The sequence below is a fragment of the Sylvia atricapilla genome, chromosome 11, assembly GCF_009819655.1.
Source record: "Sylvia atricapilla isolate bSylAtr1 chromosome 11, bSylAtr1.pri, whole genome shotgun sequence".
Lineage (NCBI taxonomy): Eukaryota > Metazoa > Chordata > Aves > Passeriformes > Sylviidae > Sylvia > Sylvia atricapilla.
Window position 1 is genome coordinate 2050162 of NC_089150.1, and position 18398 is coordinate 2068559.

The following is an 18398-nucleotide window of genomic DNA, read 5'->3' on the forward strand; positions in this document are numbered from 1 at the left end:
TTTTGAAGACCACACAAAACCTCAGACTTTCTTAAAAGTTACCTTTTCTCTGGATATATCCACAATATACAATACTATCTATTTAAGAGCTTATTTTTAATAATATGTTAATATATTGTATCTAGAATACTTTTCAGAAAGTCCCATTAAACCACAGAATTCTGATTATTTTTTTAATGGGCATTTGCCCTATTTTGACATAAGAGCATCTGACTTTATTACCAGCAGAGGTCTCCAAGAACCTGATTAATACTTTTCCCTGGGTAATCAAATAAAAGGAAAAAAAAAAAAATTAAGATTCCTGAAAGCCAGGTAACAACTTTACACATCTCCTTTGGATGAGGACACGGGGCCAGAGATGGCCTTAAAAGGATAAATTTTAAAACATCACATCAAAACGACAAATTGGTATGGTCATACCCCAAACAGGGGTATGTCTGTGATGATGAGATGCTGGAAATCAAAATTCAGAGAGCTCAGGTTGGGTTTAACCCCACCCCTGGCACCCTGAACGTGCCAGAATGTGAACAGAGATGAAGGAGAGAATTTTCCACAGCACCTCAACTCTAAGAGACTTTAAAAAAAACAAACCCAAAAAAACATGAACTGAGCATCCTGGCAAAGCAGAAGTAAAAGGAGAAGTGAGTGGTGTTTATTTCTCTGGCTGCTCCTCCTGCCCCTGTAATATTTTAAGCTTGTTTATTGTCTGTATCTAAAGAGATGGGAAAGGGAAAGCCTTTAAATGGAGGAAGATGAAAGTCAGTTCTGTCATCTGGAGTAAGAACTTGAACAATTCCATCCAGCCGAGCAATTGCAGCGGGTTCAGTGGCTCAAGGACATTTGCAAATTACTCAGGAATTTACATATTTACTATTCTAACAGCATCTAACTCATCGTTTTGAAGGGAATTTTATGATCCCATGAAAGGAGCTCTATAAAACCCACACACATCCATTTGCCTTTTTTATTTTCGCTGTGCTGTTTTATGGATTTCCCACATGAAAACAAAACTAGAAAAAGAAAAAAAACAACAACAACAAGAACAAAAACCAACCAAACCTAGACAAAACAACTGGAATTAATCTGCAAATCAAGAGGAGGCAGGAATGGTAAGCTGTGCTCTATAGTAAGTGTGTGCTATGGAAAAACAAAGATAACTCCTGTGGAGAGGAGGACAGAAAACTCAGAATTCATCCTCATTTCATACAGAAATAAGGGAAATAATAGTTTTCCCCAGATAAGGGACATCCTCTCCAAAAGGCATTTTTTGGGGTAGTTTGTGGCTTGTTGATGCCAACTGCTGCCCCGAGTGCTGAGGTTGAAACGTGCCACCCCCAAATTCAGCACCTCAAACCACAGCCTCCACCCCACCCTAAACCCCCTGCAGTTATAGGAACTGGTTAAATGTTCAATTCCAAAGCCATTTATGGTGCAGGCAACTCCTAGAACGAGCAGCACAAGTCAAAAAAAAAATTAAAAAAATCCTCTCAGCGAGAAGCTGCGAGTGGTTTGTTTGCCAGGAGTTCCTCCTGTGCTGCTCTTTGGGAGCCTTCTCTAATTAGGTCAAGCTCTCCTCTCCACAGTTCAGTGCAGAGAGAAGCTCTTGGCTGCATCTTGGGGAATATTTCAGGGGTTGGCTCACGCTGCAGATCTGTGTGAGCCACCAAAGGAGAGTGGCCACAACCTAATGGAATTTGACAGGCGCCCACCGGGGATCGGACCAAGGTAACACGACACGAGATTTCAGGCATGATAATTAAAATAATTCAAATAAGGGGATGGGGCCAGCTCCTCTCCGCAATATTTTCTGCTGTAGTGATGTTCTCGGAGGTTTAATTTGTGACTGGTTCTAGAAAAAAAAGTCCTTCGGATCGTTTCAGCCGCGAGAAATTATTTTACAGGAAATATTTTTGGCCCTGCTTGGAGTACTTCAGATAGTGCTGGCCTTGGAAAGATCCTGGAGGAAAAATCTGGAAGCTGATTAAGAATTCATCTGAGTTGCAAGCAAAATTCATATGCTAAATCTATAAAGTGAAAGAAAAAGCTTAGAGATATAAGCACGACTCTTACATAAGGGTTGCTTTAAAGAAAAAATCTCCCCCTCCTAGAGCTGTCTGGAGCTTGGACTCAGGGGGACAGAAGAAAAATGATGGAAATAGTGAGGAAAAAACCTCCTGTTTACCTTTGATCACCTTTCAGTCTTCACCAACACAAAGTGGGACAGTTAAAACCAGCTGAATAGGAAAATATGCCTAAATATAATCTTACTTCTCTAAAATAAAAAAAAAAATCCAGGGGCAGTCTGTCCTTCGCTGTAAGAAATTAAAAGGCAAAAGTAGGAATGGGAAATCATGTCCTAAAAGGTATCTGAAAATGAAGTGATGTGGCAGGTGATGATGATGCATCACCTCAGAGATGAGTAACAAACCCCCAGAAGGGAGGGAGAAATATGAGAAATAAACCTGTAAGACTCTGTGAGTTCAAAACAACCAAAAAGACTCAAGCAAATGAGGTGCTAATACATATCCAGAATCCAATTCTCGGCTGCTGTGTATTGATTTCAGTGTTCCTAAGCCAATTTCTAGCAGCTGATGACCTGGTGCAGGCTGTGTAATTCATCATTAATGGCAGATGAAAGGCTGAATGACTTGTCCATTACCATCTCTATTCTAAGGAGATTGAGACTGAGCCCAGGATCAGAGCGGCCTAAAGACCTAAAGAAAGCAAGTGTAAGAAGTGAAATAAATAAAAAAAAAAATCCCAACCAGATGGGAGAAAGAGATGAGTAATTGGAACTAAAGAGTGCAGCCAGTGTGTGAGGCTGGTGCAGGTAAATGCTCACCTCATCCTGCCCCAAATGGGGAAACAGTTCCTGTGCACAAACCCCTCAATCCTGATTTGTTTCCTTTCCCAAAGATCACAGGGATGGGAAACCAGACCTCAATTTCCACTTCTCCTCCCTCTTCCTTTCCTTCCTCCTGACCTCTGCTGCCAATGGAGGACTGCTTGGAATGTGTACAGCTTAAAGGTGTGCAAATCCTGCACCAAACCAACCTGCTGGGACATTGTACCTAAAATAATCTCCATTGGGCTGAGTCTTTGGAAACTCTACAGGAGTGACCCTGCCAGCCCAGCCTGGGAGCTCTGCTTCCAGGGAAATCACTGTACACCAAACACTGAACACCAGAGGAAGAGAAACAGAGGAGAATCTGAAGGAGTTAACCCAGCTGATAAAAACCCTTCAGCTGTCCCTTCCTGCCACTCATCTCCTGTCCCATGTTCTGCACCATGACAGGATTTTCTCCCTGGGTTTTGTGGGCTGGGGGTGTCACAGGGACCCACCCCCCTGGGTTCAGCTCTTTTTCATGCTGACACTAAACTGCAGCAGCTCAGGGCTGTGAGGGAGGTGTGGGGTGTTCTATGAGTAGCTTTCTCATTTCATTTCTATTTGTGTTTCACCCTGCTTGTATTTTTGTTTCTCCTGCTGGGGAGACGTTTCTCCGAGCAACAATGATAATAATATCAGACCTTTTCTTGATAATAATATCAGACCTTTTCCTGATAATAATATCAGACCTTTTCCTGATAATAATATCAGAGTTTTTTTTCTGAATCTCCAGAAATTGGATTTCTCTGTAAGCAGGGTTCCAGCAACCCCTTGGAAAAGGAAAGGCTGATGAGAAAACACTTCTGTGCCCTGTGCAGGAAGTTGTTCTGAATTCAAGACTTCCTTTGGGCAGCAGCAAAGAATTCAAATCTCTGAGTTACTCCTCCCTGTACTAACTTTTCCCTGTGCAAAAGGTGACAACTGGGTTTTCTAGTGAGTGATGTGAACGATAATTAATTATAATAATATAGCAATATTACACTTGCTTTATTTACAAGAATTTTCTTGTATTTTTATCAGTCCAGAAATTCACTTTATTCAATTTTTCAGTAAACTATTTGCAATTTGGGACCTAAACTGAGCATAAAGCTGCCTGGATGTCACTTGTGCCAATTTCCTTTCTAGACCTCTGGCCATAATGAAGAGCATAATCTGATTTACACCTGTTTTACAGAGTGGCATAAAGTGGCTTTTACCCAAATAAAACACTGATGAAAAGAGAACTCTTCTCACTGCAAAATCAGGGAGCCTCACAAATTCCTAGTGGGACTTGGGTTTGGGAAAGATTTAATCTGAAAAGGGGCCCAGCCAGTTAAACGGGTTCTGCTGAATATCTCAGAAAACACTGCAGAGAGCTGTAATTAGTGACAGAGAAGTCTGTCTGTCTGTCTGTCTGTCTGCTAATGCAGACGCTGCTGTGCTGACACTTTTGGAAAACATTTGAGCTGCAATTTTTTCCTCTTCCCTTTGGCTTGCCAGAGCAGGAGAGGATGGGGGATGCTGCAGCACCACAGGTGATGCTGAGTCAGCACCTGCCTCTGTGCTGGCTCCAGCTGAGCTGGTTTGGAGCTGGGATATCTCCCAGCATGAATCTGACTGGAAAGCCAGGGACAAATCCCATGTTTTGTGTCAAAATCCTGGCAAACGAACGTTCTCAGCTCCTCAGCCCTCCCCAGTGCTGTCACACTCATAGAAATGAACACATGGATATTTGGATCACCTCAACCAGCAGCTCTTTTTCATATTTTCTGTCGTTCAGGTTAAATATTTTGTTGGGGAAGGGGGATCTCAAGATGTTGCATTAAGTCACCAGAGTCAGTAAAGGGAAGCAGAGCCCAAGGAGTTCAAACCCAGGGATGAGCAGCCTTGGGGTCACAAATTCCAATAGAAGAAGATTGGGCTGAAACAGCATCTAAACTTACCATGAATTAAACATCAATAATAAATAAGCATCTCCTTAATGCTGGTTTTATGAACAAAAAGGCAATTTCTTTTTTAAATTAGCTGGTTAAGGTAATCTGTTTACTGTACTTCTGCCAGGAAGAAAATAATTGTTGGCATTGCTGTTTGCTCAGGATATAAATCTTAGCCCTGAGGAGGGTTAGCAAATGTAAAATTTATGAGCAGCCAGATTAAAAATACAACCAGGTCAATGGGAGTGCGTCCCAAAACACACAGCTGAGGGTGTGGAGGGCCCTCGCTGCAGAGAGGAACTGGAGAAACTGGGAGAAACTGGGAGGAGAGAACCCTGTGTCCCGCTGGGGACCTCACCTGCCTCAGCCACGGGATCCAGCTGGCACAGGGAACACGCTCAGGAGGGCAGCAGCAGCAGCCAGAGCTGCTAAAAGGTGCAAGAGCAGAGGCTGAGCAGTGTAATTTGATAATTCAGGATCAGGGAATACTCTGAGCTGGGGGAAACCCCCAAGGATCAAACACAAGTGTTGGCCCTGCACTGGACAGCCCCAAAAATTCCCCCGGGTGCCTTTGCCAGGAATTATTAACCTGAGGGAGGGAGAACAAGAGATCCAGCAAGGAAATGTGTCACTGAGAGTTCCATCAGTCCAGCAAACACAAGCAAGGGGCTGTAATTGCATTAACAGGAACATGTTTCCCCGGGAAGGTCGATCCATCAAGGGGGACTCAGCCCTGGAACAAATGTTTGTGGAGAGCAGTGGAAACCCTGAGCCTGGTTCAGGGGCTCAGAGCACTGAAAATGCAGCAAGAAGGGATCTTGCAGGTTTAATTAACCTTTTCCTGCTGCAACAAGGATGTCGAACAACTTCAGTGCCACTGATATGCTAACGGAGGAGAAAATAAACACTGATACAAGAGTGAAATAGCAGAAGCCAACCCTCCCTGACAACCTCCAGCAGCACAGAGAGAAGTGACAATGCTGGGCTATCTATAGAGAGCAGGCAAATTTGGATTTCTTTTTCTTCTCTTTTCTTACTTTGTGCCACGCACAGAGGCTGATAACGTGGCAATAAACACTAATTTCAAAGGAGTGGTGCTGTTAGAGCCTGGCTGTGACCTGCAGAGCACATTCAGTGCACGTGGGCAGCACCTCTGATAACCCAGATCACACTGAACCTCCTCTGCTTTGGGCTGCAGGGACCTTAAATCCCACCAGGGTCACCTCTGCCCCTTAAATCCCACCCAGTGCCACCTCTGCCCCTTAAATCCCACCCAGGGTCACCTCTGCCCCTTAAATCCCACCCAGTGTCCCCCCTGCCCCTTAAATCCCATCCACTGCCACACCTCCCACTGTCCCAGGTGCTCCAAGCCCTGTCCAACCTGCCCTTGGACACTCCCAGGGATCCAGGGGCAGCCACAGCTTCCCTGGGATATCTATGCCACGGTCTAACCACCCTCATGATAAAAAGTTTCTTCCTCAAATCCATTCAAACCAGAACCTTTCAGCACCTCCAGAGCGTTTCCCTCGCCAGGCACCAGCCCTGACCTTCCAAAAGCAACTTGAAAGCTCTGCCACTATTACAGTTGTATTTCAATAATGAAATAACAACTCTCAGCTTAAAAAAAAAAAAAAATCAGTTATTAAAAAAAATTACGTTCTTTTCCCCAATTATTTTTATAAAAGTTTACAGTGAATTACCTTCCCCTAAAAAATTTTGCTGCCACGCAAAACTCCAGAGCCAAAGTACAGAATGCAAGTTGGTGTTTTTTTTTTTTTTTTTTTTTAAGAGATCTATTTTCAGCACCGGCTGCCAAACACAAGTTATCCTTAAAAAACCAACCAGTTCCCTGGAAAATCCCCATCCTCAAGACAACGAGGATATTTTAGGGAATTATCTTTAAAACCTGCACCAGGGGAGGCGTCCAGCTGCCACCTCTCCAGTGGGAATTCCTCCACCCCCAGGGAAGAGATGGAAAGACTTCCCAGCATGACAGACTGGGAGCAGGACACTCCTCCTCCTCCCAAAAACCCTCGAGCTTCTCTGCTGAAATGCCACTCGGGGTGTGAAAAGCAGCACGAGCCACAGTGGCAGCTTTTGTGTAGGATCCAGGGCAGTAAATTCATTACAGTAATGAGATTCTAACTCAATATATGCTGTGGTGGGACTGTTCCAAAGGTTTCATTTCCTGCTTTCCAAGGAAAGCAGCTTTGGCCGTGGGTAGAGCAAAACTCTACGACTGATGAGGCTTTTAATTTACTCCCCACGTGGGAAAAAGCAGGAGAAACAGCACAGAAAAAGGAATCTTGAAATCATCTAATTAAAAAAATCAAACCCCATTCAAATCAACCCCAGATTCTTTCCTTAACGTGAAAGATTTCACTTTGTTCTTGCTCTTTCACTCCTTTTTAATGTTTTCTCATTTTATATTTCCCTCAGTTTTAAAAGCAGAAATGTTCATTTGAAATGGAAGCGCCCAAAGTTCTGATCTCTAAATGAAATGTCTTTCAGAAATATTTCCAATTTGAAAACATCCTTACTTCCTTAAAAAAAAAAAAGTTACATTACCCACTAAATTCATTCCAGTTTTGCCAGAAGGGTTGGTTCCCAAACACTTTTTCTGTGGCAAAAGTTATTATAAATCAAAACCCATTCTGCTCCTCTCTGGAGTTCACCCCAATCCTCCCTGCAGACAGCAGCTGGGCCCTCAGGAGTATTTAGGGGAGAAAACTCTGAACTTTTGTCCATATTTTCTATGAAGAACAACATGAGATGGGAACAGGGCAGTAACAAAACCAGGATTTTTCTTTTTTTGATGCCGTGGAGGTCTCTGCACAGCCGTGGGAGGTGTGGAACCTGCAGCTTCTCTCTCCAAAACATCTCAACCAGAACCTTGTGATCCAAAATCCCCTCCCTGCACTCCTCACTCACCTCTAACACAGGTAAAGCCACACTTGGAGTTTGTGGGGCTGTTCCCAGCAGAAATTTGGGGATGAGCAGCAGGATCAGTGGGATTAATGCACCTTCTATTTAACAGAGCAGACCTAGGAGGCTGAAATCTGACATTTCACAGCGCCTGGCACAAGGACTCTGATTTCAGTGAGGGAAAAGCAGGTTCAGAAAGCCTTTGAGGGGAGAGGGCTCTGCCCTGGCAGTGTTAAACCCAACTCTCCCTGTTGTTTTATCACTGATCCACTTGAGAGCAGCTCTTAATTGGTTACCAGCAATTAACATTTATCCACAAAAGCTGGGGCAGCCCATGCATCACAACTCCCCAGCTGGAACATGAGGATGCTCCCCCAGATCTCCCTGCCAGCAGAAGGCAGAAGAGCCCTGTCCAAGCACTTCCAGCACGTTTCCATGCCCAATGTCCTTCCTGGGGATGTGTTTTTTTGTCCCACCTCCTCTAATTCTCCATCAATATGCACCATCCATCCAACTTTTATTTCCAATTACACCCTTCTCAAGGCGCGCCGTTTGGATAGCAAAAAACCCATCCAAAACCCCAAATCCCGTCCTCAAAGAACATCTCCAGCGGCCTGCTCACCATAAAACATCAGCTGTCCTCGGGCCACGTTCTTCCCCCTGACGTTTTCAGCCACGCACTCGTAGAGGCCGGCGTCCTCCTGCTGGAAGTTGGGGATCTCCAGGAGGCCGCTGGAGCGGTGTCTCCGCGCCTTCCTGGGCACCTGCCGCCCGTCCGCCCTCCTCCAGCTGATGGTGGGCACGGGGCTGCGGGGGACAGCACACAGCCAGGGGATAAGGCACAGGGGGACGTGGGGAGGGTCAGTGTGAGCAGCCTGGCACGGGATTTAGAGGGGGTTTGGTGCGGGTGCGTTGTGTGAGATACAAATACATCGTAGAATATAATGTAAAATAATGGAAAATAATGTAAAAAATGTAATGTAATGTAATGTAATGTAATGTAAAATAATATAAAAAATGTAATGTAATATAATATAATATAATATAATATAATATAATGTAATGTAATATAATGTAATGTAATATAATATAACATAATATAATGTAATATAACATAATATACCATAATATACCATAATATGCCATAACATAACATATGGCATAACATAATACGACATAACATAATATGATATGATATGATACGTTATAATACGATATAGTACGATGTAATATAATATAATATAACAACCTAACATAGCACAAATATATAATTTATTAATTTAATTTAAAATATATTAATATACATTAAAATATAATATATTATTTAAAAATATTTATTAGGATTTTAATTAATTTATTTATAATTTATATATCTATATGTATAATTATACATAATATATACTACAAATGTGTTCATCGCGGTGGGTAAGCAGGAGATGTTTTATTATTAAAATGCTGGTTTGACTCAGCTGGGTTTGGGGTTCTGCTGTGAAAACACGTCCATTTTTAGGGTGGGGAGGCCCAGAGCAGCTGTGGCTGCCCCTGGATCCCTGGCAGTGCCCAAGGCCAGGCTGGACACTGGGGTTGGAGCAGCTGGGACAGTGGGAGGTGTCCCTGCCATGGCAGGGGTGGCACTGGGTGCGATTTAAGGCCCCTTCCAACCCAAACCATCCATTTTGTGATGATTTTCCTCCCAGTCCCAACATTTTGGAAGTGCTGCCAGTGTTTACTCCAGCCACTCCTGTGGCTGCAACAAAAAACTGGCCACAAGTAACTCCTGCTGAGGGAAATGCATCATTAGGAACTGCACCACGAGCAAGAGAAGCTGCAGGAATAATAATTAATAATAATACTACTACTAATAATGGATCCAAACTTACTTGCCCAAGGCGAAGCACTCCAGTTTCACCGTGGTTCCTTTGGCAGATGGAACCGTTTCTGGGAACTGCACTTCTATTTTGGGCTCGTACTCTCCCATCACCCCTGGGAACACAAAGGAGATGCTAAGGCCTGGATTTCAGCAGTAAATTCACAAGTGTTCCCGTGCTAGCACAGAGCTGCTCTATACTTCATTACTTGCCCAATTAATCCATTCATTTTAAACATGGCCTGTTCCTAACAGCCATGGAGTGTGGGCTCTTTTCCCGTTTAGTGCCAGAGGAGAAGCTGAACCAACTCTCCACGCCATCTGCCAAAGATTAAAATCTCTTCATGGCTCTGTTACTTTTTGCTTTTTGAATATGCAGGGTTTTTTGCAGGTAGCCTGTGAAATAAGGGTAGCAATAATCAGGGAGGTTCAGCATCTCCTAGAAACGAAACGTGGAACAAACAGCTATTAAGAAAAAGTTTTAAAATCCCTGGAGTTAACAGAGATATTTCTATTAACTTCCAGGATTTCAATGCACAGAGATCATCTACTCCTCGGGTAATTTCTTTATTTTTTTTTTTTTTTTTACTGCCCCAGTAAATCACAGAGCGTGGCAGCCTCTTTATGAAATTGTGTTTAAAAATTTGTGCACATAAAAAGGCCATTATAGCCCTGACAAATGGCTCCATTTCCAGCCACCGTGCACTGTCTTAAACCCTGGCACATATAATTCCACCAATAGTGATTATCAGCTAATTGATGATTGCAGTTCAAATCTCAACAGTGCAGCACATCCTGGACGGTGGCCAAGGGAGGAGAGGAGCTGGGTCAGCCCTGAAGAATCCCCAAAATACAGAAATGAGCCAGCAGTGACACTGGGGCACAGCAGAGCTGCTGATGTTGGCCTGTGATTGCTGGCTGCTCTTGCTTTTCACACCGGATGCAAGAAAATCCTGTTTTTTTTTCCTTTAATTTCCCAGTGAAAAAGCTGGAAGTGCTCAGTGTGAGGCTCACACCACTGGCCTCAATGTTCCCTGTTCTGATGGCAGCAGCAGGTTCTCTCACCTTTCTTCCAACACATTAATTGCAAATAAATATTCAACAAAGTCGCTGCTGCGCAGCCTCGGTTGTCAAAATTAAATGCATTTTTTAAAATTATGGAGACTCTCCACAAATTCATGCCCTGCCCCACACATGAAACAGGAAATCTGTGATTCCGTGGTGACATTCCAGCATTTACAAACCATACAACAAGAATTATGTGGCACATCACTCACCAGCCCTCTGCAGTTAACACTGCACCCTCCAAAAGCTCAAAATCCTGTTTTCCCAACTGGGACCTGCCAAATCTTGCCTAAATTTCTCCAAAATCTGTGCTAAATATTTGCTGGATGAGCTTCAACCAAGCCAAGGACTGCCCTGTGGTCTCCAAGGCAGCAGTTGATAGAACTTGTGGAGATCTTTTTCCCCTTCTCTTCGCTCACTTTTTATTTATTCCCATTTCTTTGCCTTGGGCTGGGCCTGGAGAGGTGAAACCCCAGGGGGATAAAACCTCCCAGTGGGATGGGGATGTTTCCCTGGGGCTGTGGGACATCAGCTACAGCCACCACCCTCCTCAGCCCTGGCCTCTCACAGCCTCACTGTGAACCCCAACCACTGAAAAATCAGCATTTGTACCTGGAAAAATCAGGATTTACACCTGGAAAAATCCCCAGGCTCCTGCTGCAATGCCACCCTGCCTATCTCCAAAAATAAATACAGGGTGTGGAGCGAGTCCCCTCTTTACAGGAGCAACATCAGAGCAGTTGAGACATCTCCATCCCGAATCCAAGATCACTTCCAGGCAGAAAATCCTCATTTTTCCTGCTGCTCCTGGGTGATTTAACATCTGACTGAGCTGTGCAGGTGGCAGGGATGGAGGAGGAAATAAAGGACCCAACCAGACCCTGGGTTTGTGGCCTGGAGAACACTCCCACTGTCACGGCACATCAGACGCTCCATCTGTTGGCATTTCAGAGCCTTTTTGTATCTTTCTTCCAATTTCAAGGCTTAAAAACGTTCTCTGGGATAAAAATCCCAGGAATTCAGGGCTAATTGGTCTGAGGATTTGATCTGCATTTCCTGACACCTGTGAAACGTTACAGTTTAATTGGCCCATCCAGCTGCTGCTGATGGCAATTTTATTCCAGGGCTATTTTGCTCCTTTCCCACTGCTTCTGTTTCAATCCTGATGTGGCAAATCCCACATTTTAATGAGAAATATGGGAAGTAGAGCAGGAGCAGCAGCTCTGGACACCTGGATGCTCCCAGCAGGCTTTGGAGTGGGATGGGGCAGCCACAGCTGTGCCAGGGCCTCCCCACCCTCAGAGGGAACAATTCCTTCCCAATTTATCAATTTAAAGCCATTTCCTCTTGTTCTATCACTGCGCACCCTTGAACCTCTCCCAGCAGGGTTTCCAAAACTCGATTCCTATTATTGGACTATTTAATAATATTATTTAATAATATTTAATAATTATTATTTCAGCCCTGCGGGTGTTAGCACGAGGCAGATTTCAACATTGCTCTTTGTCATTCGTGCTGTGACTCACTGCGTGGACTCAGAGGGACAGATTTGCTGCTGCTGTGTTTGTAGGAGCACAGAATTCCCTGTGAGGGCGGGCAGATGTGGAGCAGAGCTGGAAAAGCAGCACCTCCAACCCTCCCAGTCCAGCTGTGACAATTCCTCATCACCAACAGCATTTCCCACTCCAAGGAGCCTGCATTTTCCAAGCGAGGAATTTTTGTCAAATCCCACGAAGTGACAGTGGAGCTTCTTCCAGGAGAAGCTGCTAACATTGCATTTCTATTCCTGGAGCAAATGTCCCAACTGTTAGCCTTTAAACAGAGACGTTTTAATTAATTTTAATTGGAAATTAACATGCAAATGTATTTTTTTTTTTCTTATCTGCTCCAAAATGACGACGATACAGATCACTTGTCTGTATAAATTTAGAAATGCTCTTTTGCTTTCTTCTCCCCTTTTTTTGTATTATTCCACAGACCACTAAAAATAGCCCTAATTCTGCTGGGAAACACGGGCTGAGCTAACAGTTACCGAAACAACAAAGTGCCTTTGTTCACTTTTGGGCTGCATAAAATGAGAAAAAAAACCAACCTGGTATACCCAGACTCTAAAATCTATTTCGTTTCCTGTCTTGGGCCAACTCCCACAAGGGTTTTTTCTTTTGTAATTATTTTCTTTGTAATTATTGCCTGACTCTGAGAGTTGCTCTGAGAGCAGTGGGAAGAGCAACTTCAGCTGTCCATGAGTTTGAACCACAGCTCCAGCATCACCACGTGAGGAGGGGAAAAAACCCCCTGAACTCCAACACAGACATTTCAGGCGACTTTTGAATTTCTGGGTGACACCCAGCCACAAAAAGCACGACAAAGCCCCTGAGGGCAGCTTGGGAGGGTCCTACCGTCGTTCCTGAGGACGAGGGGCGTTGGTGGCCCCAGCACCTTGCTGTTGGTCACGGTGTTGGTCACCACACAGGTGTAGTTGCCCACGTCCGAGGTCTCCACCTTGGCAATGTACAAGTTGCCAGTCTCCTGGGACACGAAGCGCCGGTTGTCCTGGTGCACAAAGGTGGGGTACTCGTTGAAGATCCAGGCGTAGGTCAGCTCTGCAAGAACAAGGGAACTGCTGTGAGCAGGGAAAATGGGAGACATCACAGCCCAGGGGATGAGCCTCAGGGCTGCTGATGCCCTTTGGGCTTTCACCTTTTTATTTTCTCTGTAGTCTCTGATACCCTTTTGGTTGTTACCTTTTTTCTCCTCTATATATGGTCTCTGATGCCCATTTGGTTTTACCTTTCTATCTTCTCTATATTCTTTGACACCCATTTGGTTCTTACCTTTTTTCTTCTCTATATGTAGTCTCTGATGCCGTTTTGGTTCTTACTTTTTTATCTTCTCTATATTCTCTGACACCCTTTTGGTATCAGAGAATATTGAATATTTTGGTTACCTTTTATTCTTCTCTATAGTCTCTGGCATCATTTTGGTTCTTATTTTTTCTTCTCTATATTCTTCATGCCATTTTGGTTTTTTATCTTTTTACCTTCTCTCTATTCTCTGATACCTATTTGGTTTTTACCTTTTTACCTTCTCTATAGTCTCTGATGCCATTTTGGTTTTTTACCTTGTTTTCCTCTCTCTATTCTCTCCACATATTTTGTAGCTTTTTATCATAGCTTAGCTTCAACGTTTTCCTAGGCAGAAAGGCAAAACTAATTCCAGGATCCTTATGCTCCTTAGAAACCAAGGCTGAAAACTGCTTTTTCGAGACATATTTTTGTAAACAGGGCCTGGATCTTGTCAGTGGGGGGAAAATTTAGAAGGTACCAGAACTGGGGGGATTAATTCATGGGGCAGGTTCCTAATTGGGGCGTTCTTGTCAGATATGCTAATCTGCAGAATCTATAAAAAATTGCACATAAATCACGAGCAGGGCACATCCTCAGCACTTTCCACCTGACCAATTTGTGCACCTGAGGATCCTCACATAAAGCTGCCCCTTTTATCACCCTAACTGTGCCTGGCTCGTATTTTTAGGACTGGAGAAAAAGGCGTCACTACAAATGCAAATTTCCAGCTGTGACACTTCCAAGCCCACACACAGATCCCATATTCCTGCTACTCCTTCAGCTCCATCCAGAATAAAATGCATTTCACGGGAATCTCACCTTTCTCTCATGAACATTGCAGCCTGCCCATGGCTTTGCTTTCATCCTCTCTAATTAATTTTTTTTTTTTCCCTCCCCTTAAAGGCAGTTGTGAGGAGGATCTGCCGAGTCGTGTTATCACCCACTGGATGCTTTATTCCTCGGGAATTTCTGAATCAGCAGAAAACCCAACACTAAATTAAGCAGCTGTAATCTTCTCTGTGACTAATTAGACAGGGCTCTGTGTTTTATAAGGCGTCTCTGGAAGTTATTTGAGCCGTAAAGAAGGAGGGAGAGATGTTGCAGAGGCTGTGAGTGAGGTTAATGCAGCCTAACCCTGTTTTATCTGCCTGAGCCAAATGCCCAAACACACTCAAAGAGCCTGGAGTGGACACAAGACTGCTGCAGTTTTCTAAGGGAACACTAATTATACTAAAAATCATATTCTTATTTGAATTCTCTAACGAGTCGTGGCTCTAATTGACCTCAGCTACCATTAGATACTTTGGAAAACATCTTCTGCCCTCACATCCTCCTGTTCCCAGCCAGAAGAGGCTGAATGCAGCCCTTTGGCCTTTATTTATTCATTGGTAACAACAGGACTGGAAAATGCCTGCTTAGACTTCCAGGAAGAGATGGTAATTCCGTTTATGAGGGAATATCTAATCATCATATTTACACATGTGCATCTCACTAGAAGGAACCTCATGCTGATGTCAAGAGGATACTCAGAGCAAACAAGGCACCACTTCTCAGCCAGTTTGTTATTTTCTGCAAGTAGTTAAGTTTGTTGGTTTGTTTTTTGTTTTGTGGTTGTTTTTTTTTTTAATTTGCTCTCAGTGAACAATAATCTTGCTCCTCCAGAAGCAGCCAGCAGCAGGCAAATAAACTTCCCTGCCCAGGGATGCACAGAGGTGTTGAAATTGGAGTGACTCTTCACACACAAGGATTCCACCAGAGCCCCCCTGAGCTCAGCAGTTCTGTGGAAATGGTGAAGTGACCACAGGAAAACGCTGGGGAGGGAATTTCTGCATCAATCCTTGTCCTTGCCATCCTCCCCCAGGAGGCCTCGTGGGTATAATCACACTCCAGAAACGACTCCTGCTTTACTCTCTGCCAGCCAGCAGCACTTTAATTGCTGAAACCCCTCTAATTTCCAGGTTAAATATTTTCATTGCAGTCCATGGTCCTGTGCTTGTGGGCTGATGATCCCTTTGGCTCCAGGACTTCTCATCTCTTTGCTGGTGAGAGCCGTGGAGAGCCCTTGTGCTGCCATTTCCCAGACTGTCCCACCCTGTTATCACTGTGGGAGCTTTCCCCAGGCTCTGCCTCAGTTAAAAAGTCTGGGATAATTCTGTCACTGGAGCTGAGGCAGCCCTGGGTGAGCAGGACACAGGAGGCTGTGCAAGAGCAGGAGCTCTGATCAAAGACACAAACAAACTCATGACCCTGGATCCCTCCAAAATGATGGAAGGAATAAATTTTGCCTCATTTCTAGAGGGCAAAACACCGAAAACCTCCCCCAAAGCCACCTTCAAACTCTTCATTTGGCTGCATGAAACTGAGGATCAGAGTAAAGATCTGAAGGTGCAGCTCTGCCTTCCCATCAGTGCCAGAGAGCTGCCCAGATGACACAGAGCTGGATAGCAGCAGCATTCCATTACAGCTCCGTAACATTTAAAACTGGCTGATTCTTTCTCTCTCCCTCTCTCAAAGCCCATGGGACTCAAGGAATATCCAGCCCAGGGAGCAGCACTGACTGGAGCATCTCTAAGTGCATCTGCTTGTGTAGCAACATGTAAATAAATACTCCCTCCAAGTGCCTTTGATTTCCTGAGAGATCCTGCTGCAATATTTATGGGCTCCTCCGACTTGACGAGCTCCTTTTGATAAGGTCTCCCTCTCTAATTGCTCTGGAAGTGACAGGCAGCTCACATCCCACAGGCAATTTGTAACTCCTGTGCAAACAGACACTTCAAACACAGCCCGAGGTGGCTCCTGGTGATGGGAACGTTTCCCAAAGTCACCCACACGGAGCCTTGGAGCACCGGGAATCAGCAGCAACGGGCAAGACGAGGTTTTCTAATTACACATTAGGCTCTAATTCCTTGAGGAATTTATTACAAACTTCTCCTGGCCGATTTGGGCCCCTTTCCATGTGATTCTTTGCCTACTTTCCTTCGGTTTTCACTTCCCCTTTACAGCAGGTTCCAGCAGGTCCTGTGAACCTGAGCTGTATTCTCAACTTGCTGATTAAAATCTGACAGCTGCTTGTAGAGGGATGTCCCTCATTCAAGTGTCAGAATTCCGAGTTTCACTGTGATTTGATTGAGCAATCAACAGCCAGAGCCCCACAAATCACAAAATGTGAGCAGGAAAAAAGGCTCCAAGTGCCACAAGACCCTGGAAAGGGAAAAGGGGAATTATTTGGGAAAGACAAAAATCCCTGGCTCAACACACCCTGGTCATGGCCCTACCCAACCCTCCCAGGCTCCTCTCCACACACACCAGACCTCTGCAATTCCTGGAATTTTGACCATTTGTCTCTTTCCCAGTTTTATTTTAATGTTAAAGCGATATAAATTATGCACTGCCCCTTTTTTTTTGTAGGCCTACAGACCGTTCCATTGCCCTGCCAGCACCACTGGATCAATTTTTCATCTTCCAGTCTTAAATAATTGCAGAACAATTTAAGGAAATCAGCCTGGACAAAAGTATCACTCTGGTAATTCTCCCTGTGAGTCGGAGCTCTGCTGCCCAGCTACATCACACCACAGCTCTGAGCCTCAAACGCAGGTTTTAATAAAGAGAATGATAAATAATGAACAAGATTAATCTCAAGTTAATAAAACACGTTTGGATGAACCCTCAGCTCTACCAAATCTGAGGGCACAGTTACTCAGCAGCCAGGCAGTAGAGGGAAGTGCTGTCAGAAGTTTGTAAGAAGGAGAAAAATGCACAAATTACCCAATTTCTGCGTTAGATTCGTTCTCAGAGCTATTTTCAGTGCTGAGTTTGCCTCCCAGCCCCTGGACTGCCCAGGTCTGGGTAATTAAAAGGGCAAAGAGGTGTTCATTACCTGCAGCCTAATCAATAAGCCCTGAATCTCCAGCTTGTGGATCTCTAAACCAGTGAAATATTTGCTGCCTTCTCCCTGCAGGCAGCCTCCAGCCCCAGTGCATGGCTGTGGACACTCAGGGGGATTGTGCTGTGCCTGAACCCTAAAGGACAAAAAAAATCAACACAAATCTTTATCTGTGCTGAAAAGAAAACGTTCTGAGTCGAGGCCTTGCCCTGGGGCTTTTACTGCAGGTAAATACAAAAACTATTTTGACAACATCTGCTTGGCACAGACATTCTGCCATCCAGCCTGGATGCTTTGGGGGGAAACTTGATGTTTTTCATCTGAAAAGCTTTTAAAACTCGTCTTACAGACATTTTCAGGCAGGTTTGCCTGGAAAGAAAACCCACCCAGCCACCCAAGCTGTGTTTATCATTCTGGTACCTCCTGGAGCAGGTTTGGTGTTCGCTGGAAATGCTGAACCAGGATGGGATTTGATGCCACTTTCAAGCCCTTATCATTTAAACTGAAGTTTTTTGAGTCAGGCTCACCCCAGCTGGGATCAGCTGGGTGACACTCTCTAAGTTCATTTCATAAATGAGGAAATTCTGGTGATAAAAAAAGGGAATAATGGTCCAGAGAGTGACATCAACATCTCTGCAAAGAAAGACTCATCTTCACCTGACAGCCAGAGATAAAACACCCCTGGGACACAGAGAAACAGGAGAGAGCAGCCAGAGGAAAAGACAAAAAGGAGGCTGGGCTGAAGCTGCTAATTACTCATAAGCAATCATCAAAAGAGAATAAAAACAGGGGAAGTTGGGCAAGTGCACAAGTGATGCCTGCACTGCATTTAAATTCTGCTCTGGGTTTGTGCTGGGAGAGATTCAGTCACTGCTGATGTTCTCCAGGCTTGTGTTACATAAAGTGCTCCACACATCACCTGAAGGAATGACTCACGGATTTAATCCATCAGTTTGTTTTCTGTTTAAAGTCACGGGGAGTTAGCCTAAAAATCCTTTTTTTTTGTGTGTGT

General features: G+C 44.3%; 1 protein-coding gene across 1 annotated transcript in view; it reads right to left on the minus strand.

Annotated features, from left to right (window-relative positions):
* The window catches only part of LOC136366238 (contactin-4), a 129737-nt gene that overhangs the window by 56378 nt on the left and 54961 nt on the right, over positions 1 to 18398 (minus strand). Inside the window, exons 5-7 of the mRNA XM_066327159.1 lie at positions 13057 to 13260; positions 9606 to 9708; positions 8348 to 8532 (exon numbers count right to left, since the gene is read on the minus strand). Coding sequence (XP_066183256.1) covers positions 8348 to 8532; positions 9606 to 9708; positions 13057 to 13260 — 492 coding nt within the window. The remainder of the gene's footprint in view (positions 1 to 8347; positions 8533 to 9605; positions 9709 to 13056; positions 13261 to 18398) is intronic.